Raw genomic sequence first — 16454 nt, forward strand, 5'->3', positions numbered from 1 at the left:
ATGTATTAATTCAACCTTAATATGAGTTTCTGGACAAAAAAGAGGGTAAACAGTTGAAATTTCATTCTAAAACCCATATTTTTGATCTTTTCATGGCTTATGATTTGTCAAATTTGTAGTTTTCTTTATTGTTTTTGAGTGTTTATCTTAAAACTCAAGTTTCTTGGTTCTTTGCACTTGGTGTAAATCGAACACATTTGTGGAGTCGTTTAAATATGTTGAATTTTAAACTGTCATACAATTTTTTTCATCGATAGTCTGTGATTGGAACCATAACTCTTATTTATTCAAATTGTATTAATATGTAAAGACCAAATGTAACTTATATCATCATTAAATCTTATCTTATAAAACCAATGGAACTTTAAAATCGTTAAAATTCATGGCTTCCGCCGCATTGCGCGGGTAGACAACTAGTATAATATAAAGCACTAGCGTCCAACTGGATTTCTGCCTCCATTTGGTTGTGTTGCTACGATGTAAGGTGCACTTGTGCCGAGGCATTTTAGGCGTATTGTATCATTCATATTTAATATTATTTACCGTCCAAGCTTGTTCTATATTTGGTTATGGTAAAGGTCACAAATTTGTATTGTTTTCAAACAAAGCTTGTAACCTTATTTGTTTTGAGATTGTTTGTGATGGGTGTCGAGTCCGGCAAATAATAGAATTTATAAAAATAAGCCTATTATCTCTAAAACATACTTGTGATAGTGATAAGTAGGGTCGTCTCCTCAGGGACTCGCTATTAACCGTAAGTCAAAGACGTAACCTCGTGCAAATTCATTAACAATAAAACTATATATAAAAGGGGGGGGGGGGGTTTGGAAGATTGATAAAAAGCCTAAATATGCAAAATAAATTGAGAACCTTAAGCAATAAGGAATAAATTCTAGTGACGAGTATAACTAGTTCTTTATCAAATCATGTATCATTGGCTTGTATAAAAACATTTTCTTAATAGATTTTAGACCGATCGTGAGTGTCGACACGCGCCAAACAATCCGCTTGTCTTTATAATTAAACTAACACSAGAAGCTCGATAGATTAGTTCCTAATTGATTAAGTTGATTCTAGTCACGGACGTAAAATTCAACCTACCAATCGCCTTACGCAATAAACAAGCACCAATCCTAACTAATGAACGGAAGCCCGAACATTTAAGCTAGATTACACAGTCCTATAATGCAACCCAATGAACTTGATTGTCTATTGATGCACTATTTGCTACCAAGTGGAAATTAAGAACAATTACAAGTTCCTAATCACGACTAGCAATTCAAATTTAGGCTAAAGGATTCAAGGGGTCTTTCTCAAAACCAAAATCCCAATAAATGAAGAATGATTCAGAACAAGAATCTGTGCAAATAAAATTCAATTAAGGCTCAATGTTAAACAAGTCTCAACAAAATTCAATTCAAATCAGCTATAATCTCATCACTAGAAACAGAAAATTAACAAGTCATAATTCTATTTTGAATCAGAAGTCGAACTTACAGATGGGAGAAAACAGTAGACTAGGAACAACCTTAATTTGAGAAATCCAAAATTGACTCTAAAACAATGGAAATCGATTTCAGATTCTTCAAGTTCGGTCCTTTCTTGGCTTCCGGTTTTCGATTTCTGCTGCTCAATTTCTCCCTCTCGATTTCTGCTGCTCCCCTTCGATTTACAGCGCTGCTTCCTCCCTTGATTTCTGTTTGCTGCTCTCGATCGACTTCTTTCCAATCGACAGCTTCCTTCCCTTTTCTGCTTTCAATCGACAGCCCCTCTTTGCTGTCCCTCTCGACCGACTGCTCTCGCCTCAATCGACAGGTTCTAATCGCCTCCTTTGCTCCCAATTTTATATACGAACTCTGCACCCTCGATCTCTCTCTGCCCACGTCTTCCGTCTCCATCGCACCTCGTTTGGCTGATCACGTCTCTCTCTCCCGACTTCTCTCGCTACACGATCTCTCCCTCTCGACTTCTGATTTGGGCAACAGCTTTGGGCTGCTGCTGTTTCCTTTTTTTTTTTTTTTTCCTTCATGGGCAGCAAACTTGGGCTGCTGTTTGGGCCAAAAAAACACATACTCAACACATTTTTCTTAACTTTAATGGCCTTATATAGTTAGATTAACTTAAATTAAATTGGCCCTTTTTAAACATATATTAACATTAATTGTAAGGTACTTTGACGTAAAAATGTACAAATTTGGTGCTTATCTGTTTGTCATTGAAATCCAACTAAAAAAAGTTACCGACACTTGGTATTTTGTTCTAGATGTGCTTTTGTCAAGGATAGGCTTAGATGACGTTTGTTTTTTAAGATGTGGTGAAGTTTGAAATGTTGTTTCACTTCTAATTTATAAGAGGTGGTACTGAAATCTAAATCAATAACATTGTTTGTTTTTATAAACTGACAAACGTCTGAAGTCCGACTAGCAAAACTAGAAAAGCAACCGCATTATATATCTCAAGTAATCGTCAGATTTTACGATATTATTAAGAGATACAAACAATGTCAATCTCACAATTTTCAGGTATTAAACTAACAGAGATGAATGTTATATAAATTCATGAAACCACACTTATGAATTTGAATGCTTTCTTTATATGGGTAAAATTACAACAGAATATAATATCAATGAAAGCGCAGAATAAGATAGAGTAAACAATATCAAAATTAACCAAAATTAAAACAAAAAAAAGTCACATCATCAAATTTGATCCTATCTCATAATTTCAAGAAACCCATGTGAAGATACCTTAGATTTTCTTGCATATAAAACAGTCAAAATACCTTAGATTTTCTAAGAGCAAAAGAATCACCAAGGATAAACAAAATCAAGAATGTTGTCAACCTCATAATTACTTGAAACCCCATTAACAACCAAAATGAACATAACAACCTCAAAACCAGAATGGTCGAACCACAAGGACGAAATCGACACATAAACTAGAGGGGAGATCCACGAAATCAAAATAGAAACTGGAGGGGAGATCGATATACATGGAGATCGACCGGGTTTTATCTTGATTTGGGTCGAGATTGATTTAGAGATCAACTGATTGAGTGGATATGTCTTGAGAAAACTGAAAGGTGTATGAACTTGGATGCGGGTGTACGTGAATTAGAGGTTGTTCACTAAATTTTCTATTAAGTCCCATATGGATAAATTTGTATGTTTAGATAAATAAAATGTGTTGTTGTTTACTTTTTATCTTGAAAGAACTGTCTGAATTACGAAAATGACTGTTTTACCCCTCCATATGAAATAAACATTATTCGATATTTCTAAATGAAAAAAAAAATACTATAAAATCGTTTCATTATTTTACTTTACCGTTTTCATAATCAATTACAGGTAGCTTATTTAAAATAAAACATACAGGTAACAATTTTTAAAAGTTGAATGCTATATTCTTAAAAAAAATTTAAAAACTTAATAATTTAAAATAAAAAATTTTAATATTTTTTCATTAAAAAATAGTAAGAAAAACTAGAAAGTTTTATATTTTTTTATTTTAAAAAATAATTTAATATTTAATTATTTAAAATGGGATAGTGACTTACATTTTTTTTTTAACTTTTCTCTTAAAATAATAAAAGAAATATGTTGCAAAAAGGACGCTCACTGCTCTTCCACACTCTCACCTCACCCAACCAAAAGGAATCCTTGAGCAGTCAGCAGTTTTTGACAACTTTTATATATTACCATCATTTCACACTTCAAACCCTCGCCTTTTCATCATTTCCATTTCTATGCAGAACACATAGAACACCAATTACTCTCTCTCTCTCTCTCTCATCGAATTTGCTCTCTTTTTGGCTTAATTTCTTGTTTTCTGTGCTTAATTTCTTGTTTCATTCATCTGGGTAGTAGTTCTATTATGATGGGTGTGAGCAACAGGTGTTCACATACTTCCCATATCACCGAGATCATCATCACCAGCTTCTTTCGCCACAAGAATTAAGCATACCCATCTTCCAAATCCTTAAGAAATTAAGTTTTTATTAACCCATACTCCAAGAAGATCAGTATTCAGTTTTATGTAGTCCACCAAAATTATGGCTGATTGAGTAACAATACCCAACTTCTAGTGGTGCCGCCATGGCTGCTCGGAGCTTTCTATACGGTGGAGATTCTGGTGGATTCAACTCTGCTCTGCTTACAAACAAAAGGGCTCCTTGTTCTTCTTCTTCTAAGCCTCTTGATTCCTTCTTCATCTCTGGATCCTCTCATTCTCTAGGTAACCACCTATCTCTCTCTCTCTCTCTCTCTCTCTCTCTATATATATATATATATATGTCTTGATTTCTTGCTTGATATTTGTTATACATCATATACTTGTTTATATATATCCTACTGTTATTGTTCAGTTCACTGCCACTTGATTAAAACACAATTGAGCTTCTTAGATTGTCTGATTACTGTCTTGATGATGTTCCCAGAGACAATCTGCAATTTCCTGTTGATTGTTCTTTTTCATTTGACTTTGTTATGATGATGAAATAAGAAGCTTTATGTTCCCACCCAAAGATTGAAGCCTTTTCATTTACAGTGGATCACTTTTGTTCCAAAAAAGCACTTTAGATCCAGCAAATTCATCATGTCCAACAAGAAATCACAAGGGGGCTTAATTGGCTTGGAAGAAATTATCTCGTGCCATGAATCTTGATGGTTGACTTTTGTGATTATTGCTTAATTTTACAAGAAAACTGTGTTACCAATCTAGTAAACTTTTGAAACAAAGAGGAATCATATGAATGCTTTTAAGTGTATATTGATGGTATGTCATTAGGTTCTAGATCAATGGTCAGCTTTGAGGATGGAGGGAATGGATCAGGGAGGACACTTTTTCAAACATTCGATCAGGAAGATATTGGAGACGATGAATATGAAGACTACTTCCATCATCCGGAGAAAAAAAGGCGTCTCAAAGCCGATCAGGTTCAGTTTCTGGAAAAGAGTTTCGAGACCGAAAACAAACTCGAGCCAGAAAGAAAGATTCAGCTAGCAAAAGACCTTGGCTTGCAGCCTAGACAGATTGCAATCTGGTTCCAGAACCGCCGTGCACGTTGGAAGACCAAACAGCTCGAGAAAGACTACGATATTTTGCAAGAAAGCTACAACTTACTCAAGGCAAACTACGAGAACCTCCTTCAAGAAAAGGAAAAACTAAAATCTGAGGTAATAAAATTTAAAATGGGTCCTTTAGAAATTGCTAGAAATGAGGTAAAAATCTAAACTTTACAAACAACAATTCTTGTTTTAGGTTCTTGATCTAAGTGACAAACTGCTGCTGCAAGAATCAGAAAAGGGAACCTCTGATTCATCAAGTACCAAAAGCCTATCTGAGCCATTACAACAAGAACAGATTGCAGATTGTGTGAATGATGAAGATGTATCCAAGACCTCAGATATTGCTGTAAATGGGGTCCAATCAATCTTGGAACAGGGAGATTCTTCTTATATGTTTGATCAAGATCATAGTGATGAATCTTTGGATGAAGATGATAATTTCGGGAAGATGTTTGCGACTCCGGTTAACGGTTACATGTTACCACCGAAGATAAAAACCGGTGAATACCCAGAACTAGATGCTGTGAATTCTTGCTACCTTGGGTTTCCTGGTCATGATGAAGATCATGATCAAATTCAAGATCCAATTCATGATGAAGATCAATCTTTTGGTTTTTGGTCTTTACTGAGTTAACTCGGTACATGACACTTTATGCAAGTGGTGATGTTGTTATATGTTCTTCATCAAATTTCTCCAAGGATGATGTAGAAAGGAATAAATCAAACTTGCTACACACCCTCCATCCTTGAGTGGTGAAGCTGGTTTTTTTGTTTTGTAACTTTTGTTATTTCTATTTTCATGTAATTTAACCTTAAAAGCAAGTAATAATCATCTGTAAACAACTATTTTGGTCCTGTAGTATTCGGATTTTTTTTATTAACCTGGATATCCAACCTGCTATGCGAGCAGATTAATCTCAGGGCGACCATCTGTTTTGCAGATAGCCCGGAGTTACCGCATTTGACTCTCCGTGGCCATAAGGAGATTTTTATTCCTCCTTGGATTTGAACCTGGGACCTTTGACCTTTGGAGCCAAGCTCAAACCAATCAGGCACCATCCTTATGGTTAGTATTGGGAATTTGGTCATGGCTCATTCTATTCCGATAAATTTGTCAAAGCTTTCGGAATCAACTTTTAGCGCTTTTTATTCAAGAGATTCGGTGATTAAATCCACATCCTTAAAATATGGACGAAAAAATATGCTTCTTTTATTTTGCATTTTCAAAATTAAAACGTTTGTTAGTTCATATTAAGAGCAAAAAAGAAGTTTGTTCGATTTTAATAATGACTATATGCTATAAATAAAAGGATTAATTAATTTACCTCACGTAACTTTAAAGACAAACACATATTGGCATCGTTCTCTTCATTTGTAAGGCAATTATAAAAAAAATTATATCAGCGTCCGCATGCTTAATTTTATGACGAGGATCGATACGTGGATGCTTTAGTAAATGGGATCTGAAAAGGACGTGATATGTTTCTTAATGATTGTTTAGATCATTTAAAACCGATCAATTTAAATATCAAGTCGAAACGTGTCCAGATTGATTTTATTTTATACCCTTTATCCAACCAATAAACCAAAGGCATCCCATCTTGTTCTAAACTAATATAAGCCTCTTAATAAAGTTTTAAAATGGATTAGACACCCTATTCCTAACAAGAAGGATCTTCTTGATCGTCTTTTCCAGGCCCTTATCTTTTCAAAATTTGATTTAAAATCTGGTTATTGGCAGATTCAAATAGCCGAAACAGATATTTATAAAACGGCTTTTAATGTTCCAATGGGACATTATGAATGGAAGGTTATGCCCTTCGGTCTTAAAAATGCTCCCTCTGAATTTCAGCAGATTATGAATGACATCTTTTATCCCTACAGTAATTTTATTATTGTTTACATTGATGACATTCTRGTTTTCTCTAAAGACATTGAGAGTCACTTTAAGCACCTTAATATTTTCAAGACTCTGGTTATCCAAAATGGGCTAGTTATATCTAAACCCAAAATGTCTTTATTTCAAACTAAGATTAGATTTCTTGGTCATGATATTGAAAAAGGAACGATTATTCCTATCCAACGCAGCATTGCTTTTGGTGATAAATTCCCTGACCAAATTCTTGAYAAAACTCAATTGCAACGATTTTTAGGAAGCTTGAATTATATTTCTGCTTACATTCAAGATTTAAGTCATTATACTTCTCTTCTTTATGATAGACTTAAGAAAAAATCTTGTTCCTGGACTGATAGTCATACTTTAGCAGTTCAAGAAATTAAGAAAAAGGTTAAAAACCTTCCCTGTCTTATGCTTCCAAATCCCCTTTGGAACAAAATTGTTGAGACTGATGCCTCTAACCTAGGATATGGAGGAATTCTTAAACAGATTGATCCCATTTCCAAACAGGAATTTCTTATTCGTTTTTATTCTGGAAAATGGAAAAATGCCCAGCTTAACTAYTCTGCTGTAGTTAAAGAACACTTTGCTATTGTTAAGTGTGTTCTTAAATTTCAAGACGATTTATATAATCAAAAGTTTTTAATAAAAACTGATTGTAGCTCTGCTCAATTTATGTTTAAAAAAATAACTATTTTTTTATCTTTAAAAAGTAGTGTTTTTATAAAAGCTTAAAGAAGTGGTATTTCTACGACTTCATGTAACGTCACTCCCATAACAAGAAAACGTCATTGCTGACACCTGTTCCAGTTAATTGGTGTTCAAGATGAATCAAAGTCGACAAACACAATGGGATACAAACCGTTGGTGCTTACGGGATGTAACTTGTAGCCAATAAGGTTTATTGGCGGGGACCTCATAGCCCCGTGGTCCACATTTTGTGAACCTTACTTGCCATACCTCATAAGCAAGCACCGGAAAAGACAACTTGTCCTCCCTTGAAATCGAACCCGAGTGGGCACGACCAAGGCAAGGCATTTAGGAAAGGAGGTGGCCACTAGGCCAAGGCCTAATGGTTAGTATTGTTTCAGGAAAAACAAGACACTTGAGTCTATATGCCCGACTTCATTCGGTATAGTCATGGTTGGGTTAAGGGGTTTGAGCAATTTTAAGTCTTCCATGGTACAAAATTTTTCGGAAGCGTGGTTAGATTCATACTATTGGCATCGAAACAGATTCTTGGATATACTTTGTTTTGTGTATGCATTGTACGATCAGTTTCACGCAAATAGTGATTGTAGTTTACAGATAGTTTATATTGTTTGTTTGTACTGTAGTGTTAGAATATATGACAGGTTAAGTTTCTTATTATATCTAATCTAAATTACAATTTACAAGTCATATAAATGATTTTTATTTGAACAACAAAGTTTTAACATTAAACAATATTCGAGTGACGGTCTTGTCATTTTAACGTAGTTTACAGGTAGTTTATATTTGTAAGTTGTATGTTATACCCACGACACGTGTCACCTAGATATACTGCCAACGAGTCATGCAAATCTAAAGGGTCGCACACAAACCACTAAGGAAAGAATCTAAACATGTGTATCTTTTTGTGATTATTATAATTACAGGGTTTAATCTATAAATATATATGTAATTATCTTAAATGTTTTTAGATAATTATATAAGATATTATTAGATAAATAAATAATCATTTTAGATAATGATTAAGCCTTATTAAGAGTTATGGTCAATCTCGAAAACTGACCATATAAATAAGGCTTAGGGGCTAAACCAAATAAGATGATTGAGTTCTGATAACTAGTTGTAGCCTCAAAACCCTTACGATACAATTATAGAATTAGGATTCTTTGAGCTAGCACCCGGCGAGAGTTCCAAGCATGTTCGTGTGTGGACAACCGATAGAGGAAACCTGATTTGGTTTCTTAGTGCTACATCAAAGTTTCAATTTCAATCACAAGGTAAATATTTTAAACATCCTATGGTTTGTGTAGATTCGTTTTAATTGTTAATGGATCCGGCTTTAGTTTTATTTAGAAAAAAAAATTCTAAACGTTTTTTTTTGTAACCGTTTCTGTTTTTTCGCTGCGTTTTATCCGATTATTTTCGCAAACTAAAACCCAACAATTTTTTATATTGTATGTTTGTAGTGTTAGAATATAATAAATGTTGTAAATGGTTATTATTTAAGAAAGGTAGCACGGGTACTCAAAAAGGTGCATCATGGCGTGAGATGTGTCTTCGTTGTTTTTATAACATCTGTAGTGTTTGCGTAACATGCATTTTTTCAAGACGTAACTATTTTCAAATTTATTTTATTTAAAAAAAATTTAATATTTGATTACAAACTTTTTATATAATAACAGTTAATATATATGATTTTTCTTTTTGTAATATGAATACAAAGTTTTTAATATCATTATATTATTAAATAATAAAATAAATAAATATATATATATATATATTTACATAACTATATAACATACAAATTTATCGTTTTATAGCATTATCTTAAAAACATCACATTTTTACTATATAAGACGACTTACCATGTCTTACGTCATTTTAACACGAAGAGTGTTTAAAAAAGACAAGGGGCCCATTCAATGGCAAGGTGTCTACTATAGCATACGATGCATGTTGTTTTTATAAGGAACTCCAACCCTTCCATCTCGAAATCTCAGTCGTAGGATCATGATGGGACCCGCCATAGCAAAATGAATGGTCGACACGTCGGACAAATCAAACGTACGTCAACGTGGCGGATCGTTTTCTATCCACCCAGACCGGACTGAGTCCCACGTTCTAAAGGAGCGAGTTGATCTTTACAGTGGGACCCTCTTGATGGGTACGTGTCACCTAGTGAGCCCCTATCTTTTCACCTTTTAACAAATTGCCCCTTCATCTTCTTTATTTTCATTTTTTACCCCCTCTGCTTTCACCTTATTTACTTTTGTGTTTTTTTTTCATTTAAGTTGCTCCAAAATACTCGTATTAATCGAATAACATATGACTCGAGTTCAGACATCGACTAGATTCAAGCTTAAATGTCTTACTACTTGATTCAACTCGACTCAAGTTTGTTTACCAACGTACTTGGTTTCTGGGTACAGCTTTATTATTGATGTTCCAAAATTCATTGATTGGAGATTTATGATTTAGTTAAATAAACGGAGAAAATTAAAAATTAAAAATTAATTGAATTTAAATTTAGTAAAATGCAAAATAGTCAACAACCCATTTGTTCTTGTACTATTATTGGTGTTTAATATGTCTGAGAGAGGTGTTTTTCAAAGGAGAAAAAAGAAATTTTAAATACAAAAATATTTGGAATAATAAGAAGTCAATTAGAAATGGATAATACAGAATCTTGATAACATAAATATATTATCCATTTATGCCAAATTGGTATTTAAAAAAACATGAATATGAGAAAATATATCAGGGGCTTATTAGCTTACATTAATTGAGATGAAAAGTTGTATTGTAGTTTTACATTTCTTGTGCTTATTATGATGAAAAGTTGTATTAAGTTTTGTATTCTTTTTGGATTGATGATGATAAGAAAAAGAAATAAATAAATAAAAACATGCTGAATTCAAAAGGGAAGTTGATTAAGACAGATGCACTGAATGAGGACCACTTAAAAGGAGACCCAAAAACAAGGCTTTTAGAATAAGTGTGGTGTGTCTACATCCATCATATTTTAATATCTCCCAACTTTATAAATAAAAATGCTCAAATTAAGCCAAATATGCTCCCATAAGCACCTCCATCTTTCCAACACCTGTTTTGTTTGTTTTTATCAGTATCTTGACTGATAGCAGGCATGAAAAATCCCCAGTAACAGAAGGAGAAATGTAAGGTCTAGCCTTTATTCGTCATTTGAGCTGGTTGACTAATGCTTTTACGCTATTTATAATCGTAAACTTTCCGAAATGGCAAGCTAGCATGGGGCTGGGGGTTCCATAAACGGACGTATAATCTGAAATGCAAATGATTCATGATCAAACGGATTACCCTTTTGGGCATTTGTTTTCGGTAGCAGGTGAATGAACAAAATCCTTGAATCCAGAAAAAGTTACTGTACATACAAAGCTCCCATCTAAATTGGACAACTTACTCATTTTTGAAAGTTTCGTCAAGAATCTTTCCATAAATAATGTCGAAAAGGGTATTCAAATCAAGCATAATCTGAATGGGAATCATAGAAGTCGCTAGGGCAGGGCGACATCACCTCCTGTTCGAGGAACTGCAACACTTGTTGCATAGATGGTCTGTCCTCTGGGTTTGCATCAGTGCACCGGCCTGCAATCTCCAGAACCGCTTCCACGGTTGATGCGTCCGCATCGGTGCACCTCTCATCCACCACGTCTTCTAACTGGTTCTCCTTTCGCAGGGTGTTCAACTGTCCGTTTTGTAAACAAAATGGTCAAAACATGAATGAAGGTAAATTTGCAATGATAGACCAAGTATATTTCGAAAATATCCGGAACTCTGTTAGATTATTCAAAGCCCTTATAGGTTCCAACATATATTGAGGTTTGATGGTTCGTATATGATCGATGAAGAAACATACTCATATGCGATTTATGTAAACATGAGAACAAAAATCATGACGGAAATACGTACCCAACCAACGACATTTAGGCCCCGTTTCACGAAAGCTGGATCTGTTGGTCTCTTTCCCGTTACAAGCTCTAACAACAAAACACCGAAGCTATACACATCTGATTTCACAGTGGCTCTCCCACTTTGCAGATACTCTGTTTCACATAATCACAGATGAACTGTTACATCTCTAAACAGTTTGAATCGGTAAATGTAACACGGCATTTGAGTGGTTTAGCAATTTTGCCTATATTTATAATGATTGCTACGAACACTCAGCTACAACTAAGTCGGCTTTATAGTACACTGAATATATCTAAATGTCCTGATAAACTGATATAGAGGAATTAACTTTATAGAATCAAATCTTACAAGAAAGAGACAGACCTGGTGCCAAATAGCCAAAAGTACCAGCTACGACGGTGGTCACATGAGCTTCCTCATCTACCAAAAGTTTGGCAAGACCAAAGTCGGAAACACAAGGCTCGAGATTTTCATTCAGAAGAATGTTGCTGGACTTTATATCACGATGAACTATTTTAGGACTGCAATCATGGTGTAAATATGCCAATCCCCTAGCCGAACCGTATGCTACTTTCAAACGAGCATTCCAACTTAACGTTTGATTTCCTTGCGGACATTCTGCAACAAACGGAAATTATAAAATGTTGAGAATACGAAAGCATAGAGGACTCAGGGTACACTACAGGACAAAATGCAACAAAGTTTGCTTTAGTTCCTATTTAGTTGCAAGCAATGTAACAAAGTTTCAAAATTTCTATTTCTTACCCATTTTCACTAGTAACCTTCTGATTTTGTGTAACATATGATGATGTGAATGATAAACGTCTTGCAAACGGGTATCTACGTCATCAAATGTTACAAAATCAACCGGTTACAAGTCCAAATTGGTACAAGTAATAAACTTTGATACATCGATTGCGAAAAAATAAATTATTCATTACACTAAATAGGAACCAAAACAAACTTTGTTGCATTTTACCCAATACTAAATTGCAATAACAATTTACAACAACAATAGCAAGAAGTGTACCATGTAAGAATTTTTCGAGACTGCCCATAGCCACGTAGTCGTAGATGAGAAGCTTTGAATCAGGAAAGCGGCAGTAGCCTCTGAGGTTAACGAGATTTATATGCTTCACACTACCCAAGATTTCCAACTCTCGTTCGAAAGCTTGATCACGACCTTCTCGGCTTCGTTCGATCCTTTTAACCGCAAACGTGCCACAATCGTTCATGACCATTCTGTACACGGTCCCGAACCCTCCAACCCCAACCACATGCTCAACGTCAAGGGACTCGAGTTTCTCTATAATCTCACTTGAAGGGTAAGGAAGATCGCCGTGGAATGTTATAAGTTGTGTGCCTACAAATTGAAAAAACAAAATTGGTAAAGGAATTCATAAATTTTACTAAAAGGGCAAGATGGTACCAAAGATATGTGCTTTTTTACTTGTTTCTTGATGAACTTGTTTTTTAACGACAACGTATCTCTTTGCAGCCCGTTCTTTCTTTGTTAGCATCCAAATCAAGAGGAGCACGAGCATAAGTCCCAAAGTGGTTGTAGCACCAATCAGTGCTCCTTTCAGGTAACGAGATGAATGCTTAGGCACTGTAACGGTCAAATTAAATCACAAATGATTGAGATCAACGAGACCCTTGGAGTAATTTTCTTGAATTCAAAAAAATTCTGACATTTTTTATTGCCAATAGAATAAAAGATGATTTTTATATCGATGACTTGCCTGCAGCTTCATCACTTTCGGCATGAGGCAGGACAGCGGGAAATCCCAATGAAGTTTTACACGGCTTGTGTATTTGCTGGCCACAGAGGTCTAAATTACCGATATACCTATGAATAGTGACCCATATTTCAGATTAACCTCTTCAAGAAAAGTAAACAAGAACAGAAACTACGAAGAACAAAGACTTATGATCATTTCCAGAATTTCAATAAATTTTTAAGCCACATAACATATAACGGTAATTAGACGATATTCTGCTTCGTTGCATAATGTTGTATGATAGATGTTACAACAGAGAATTATCAAGTTCGGCATAAGCATACAAATGCAAATGAATAGGGATGATTAGAAATTAAGATTAGTTATTTATAGTTATGGAGATGAGATTTACGAGTTGTTTCCGAAGTTGCTCAGTGCTCCGAAATTTGGAATTTCCCCCGAAAAAAAGTTTGTGGATAAGTTCCTGAAATCGAACAAAAAGAAGTTTAGATGCCTAGACCAATTAAATTCTCTAAATTTTCACGAAATTCAAGAATACAACACCGCCATGTACTAGAGAACAGACTTACAAGTACTTGAGACGAGTGAGATGACCAAGAGATGAAGGTATTGCTCCCTTCAAAGTATTGCTCGACAAATCCCTGAATAATAAGAAAAGAATTAGGGATACAATTATATAAACCAAAACGAACCCAACATATCTCGCTAGAAACTAGGGTCTGGAAGTGGGATGAACGCAAACTTGTGTTTTACCCCAAAAGGCTAGAGCGGCTGGTTCCAAGAAAACACCAAGCTTGTGCAGAAGTGTAAGCAAAAAGGAAAGACGAATCAAAACCAGTAAATGGTAAGCAGCAAAAAAGAAAAAGAGATGTGCACATTGAAACATATAAAAAGTAAGGAAAAGCACACAACCCTCCATCTATCGTAGGGCTCTTATACACTATGCATCGGTTTTACTCCTATATTCTCTATTCTGCATTGTTTCATAAATGCATACATATATCATATATGTGTTTTTTATGCCAGCTCAACAGGCAAATAAAGGCTAGACCTTGGGAGCAAGGGCCACCGGGATTTTCCTAGCTGTTATCTTCAGGGCCCCATGGAATTAGTCGAGATGCGGGCAAGCTCATTCGGACACCCAAAGTTGCCAAAAAAACTCTTACAACAAAACAATGTAGAATCTAAAAAAGATATAGTAGCTTACAGTATAGTGAGGAAGGAGAGGTTTCCAATATTTGAAGGTATGCCACCCTGGAGATAATTAGCTCTCAAGTACCTAAACAAGATTAAGCATTGCATATCAGTAATATGTGCATCAACCATTGTACATTTCTAAATCATTTTCATAAACAGAACACTTCTAAATCATTCACTTACAGAGCTCTGAGTTCAACACATTTACTGATTTCATTAGGAATTAGACCATGTAAGCTGTTTTGATGAAGTGCCCTGATAATAAAGAAAAACATGGAAGAAATTAACCAAATGTACCACCAAATTTGCTGAGTTCACAACTGGTACACTTACAGTCTCTGTAATCTACTGAGTTTGCCAATGCTTGGAGATATAAACCCCCCAAACTCCATGTACGGTAAGTTTCTGTCAAAACCATTAAAGATTTAGCTAAAACTTCTGATAGCTATGAAGAAAGTACTAATCTTGATACGACATCCAAGATTCAATGAAATTAGGGTTTTATGTTACTCTTTTTCTTCTGTAAAATGGGCAATTGAAAAGATGAAATAAAAAGTGAGGATTTACATGGATAAAACTCTTTGGTCACTCGGATGGCAAGTAATACCAGTCCATAGACATGGGGTTTCGTCATTATCGACCCAATTGCTCAAAACGTTCTTAGTGTCATTCAAAGTTTGTTTGAACTCCAGCAAAGCTAGACCTAAAGAAACAAAAAAACGGCCATTAAAACGATGCATCTAAAGACAGCAAAAACATAACGAACGGACTTGGAAGATGAAAGGGAGGGTTTACCATCTTGGGTGAGAGCGAAAGAGGAAGTGGCGAAAAGGGTTGTTGCTATAAAAACAGCTGAGAAACCCCAAATGAAGACCAGATTCGTACCCATTTGCATTTCTTGATGAAAGAAGAAGATGGATTCAAATGGATGCCATAAAAAGAATTCAAATTTAAAGGTCCAGTTGTGTGCAAATGTACTGAGTACGCTTTTACAGGGGTAAGTGAGAAATGGTGGAGTTGTGTGATGATTATTTCCAGGCACGGAGTCGGAGAGACATAAATTTTGATTTAAATTTCTTGATACGCCATCTCTTTTAAAATTCATTACAATCTATGTATTAGCATTCAATAGATTCTTAAAACATAAACAAATATTTTGAAAAATATTTATTTAAATAAATTCCGAAACTAAGAAATTCAAAATATATAAAAACAGATTAATCAAATTTAAAGAACTTTTTAAGATTTAATGTTATGAAAGATAAATGTATTTTTAAGGTTGTATTAGGATACGACCAGATAAAATGTAATCTCCTACGTTTGAGATTACATTGGATAGAGACAAGAATTGGGATAACATGAAAAAAAAAAGTTTTTTTTTTTTTTGCTTCATTAAAATAGGTGCAACAAAATGAGACAAAAATGAAAGAAAAATTAAATGAAAAAGTCTACAAAAACCCAATGAACTTTTATTGTTTGGAATGATTAAATGTTTGGACAATTTTATATGACAAATAAGTCATTGAACATTTCAAAAACTTGTTAAATAACTCTTTAGACTTTCTAAAATTTGTTTGATACATTTTATGACCTATACAACATGTTAATGTGATAAAAAATGGAAAAGGTCTGAAAAAAGTCTATGGACTTTCATATTTTGAACGAGTAAGTCCTTAAACATTTTTTAAACCAAAAAAGTACTTACATCTATAAAATTAAACAAATATACCAAAAAAGTACTTACATTTACAAAAAAAATACTTACATTTAAAAAAATATTGATGAAATTTATTTCAATTAATAATAAAATATTTTATGTTGGTGATTTTTCAAATTAAAAAAAAATGGTTTTAAAATGATTACTGATTAAATTTATTTTAACTAAAAATA

The 16454-nt window shown here is 34.3% G+C and overlaps 2 protein-coding genes across 2 annotated transcripts; one reads left to right on the forward strand and one right to left on the reverse strand.

The window, feature by feature from the left end:
* The first annotated feature begins 3724 nt into the window (after positions 1-3724).
* Positions 3725-5922, forward strand: LOC112509833 (homeobox-leucine zipper protein HAT5-like). The gene is made up of 3 exons (XM_025115012.1): positions 3725-4233; positions 4786-5174; positions 5260-5922. The coding sequence occupies exons 1-3, from the start codon at positions 4095-4097 to the stop codon at positions 5698-5700; spliced, it is 969 nt and encodes a 322-aa protein (XP_024970780.1). The 5' UTR covers positions 3725-4094; the 3' UTR covers positions 5701-5922.
* A 5047-nt stretch (positions 5923-10969) lies between these two features.
* On the reverse strand, positions 10970-15514 carry LOC112509727 (LRR receptor-like serine/threonine-protein kinase FEI 1). The gene is made up of 13 exons (XM_025114837.1): positions 15360-15514; positions 15132-15267; positions 14898-14969; positions 14748-14819; positions 14575-14646; positions 13937-14008; positions 13759-13830; positions 13368-13474; positions 13076-13234; positions 12656-12988; positions 11989-12243; positions 11623-11756; positions 10970-11398 (listed from the first exon to the last, which is right to left on the reverse strand). Exons 1-13 carry the CDS (start codon positions 15457-15459, stop codon positions 11174-11176), a joined length of 1809 nt encoding a protein of 602 aa, XP_024970605.1. The 5' UTR covers positions 15460-15514; the 3' UTR covers positions 10970-11173.
* Between the last annotated feature and the right edge of the window lie 940 nt (positions 15515-16454).

The sequence above is a fragment of the Cynara cardunculus genome, assembly GCF_001531365.2.
Source record: "Cynara cardunculus var. scolymus isolate 2C chromosome LG 3, CcrdV1, whole genome shotgun sequence".
NCBI classification, from domain to species: Eukaryota; Viridiplantae; Streptophyta; class Magnoliopsida; order Asterales; family Asteraceae; genus Cynara; species Cynara cardunculus.

Coding starts and splice junctions, on each gene's coding strand:
- LOC112509833 (XM_025115012.1), top strand. CDS start 4,095: ATGGCTGCTCGGAGCTTTCTATACGGTGGAGATTCTGGTGGATTCAAC. Junction 4,234..4,785: donor TGGATCCTCTCATTCTCTAG/GTAACCACCTAT, acceptor GTATGTCATTAG/GTTCTAGATCAATGGTCAGC. Junction 5,175..5,259: donor AGGAAAAACTAAAATCTGAG/GTAATAAAATTT, acceptor TTCTTGTTTTAG/GTTCTTGATCTAAGTGACAA.
- LOC112509727 (XM_025114837.1), bottom strand. CDS start 15,459: ATGCAAATGGGTACGAATCTGGTCTTCATTTGGGGTTTCTCAGCTGTT. Junction 14,970..15,131: donor GACCAAAGAGTTTTATCCAT/GTAAATCCTCAC, acceptor TGGTTTTGACAG/AAACTTACCGTACATGGAGT. Junction 12,244..12,655: donor TCTCGAAAAATTCTTACATG/GTACACTTCTTG, acceptor CGTTTGTTGCAG/AATGTCCGCAAGGAAATCAA.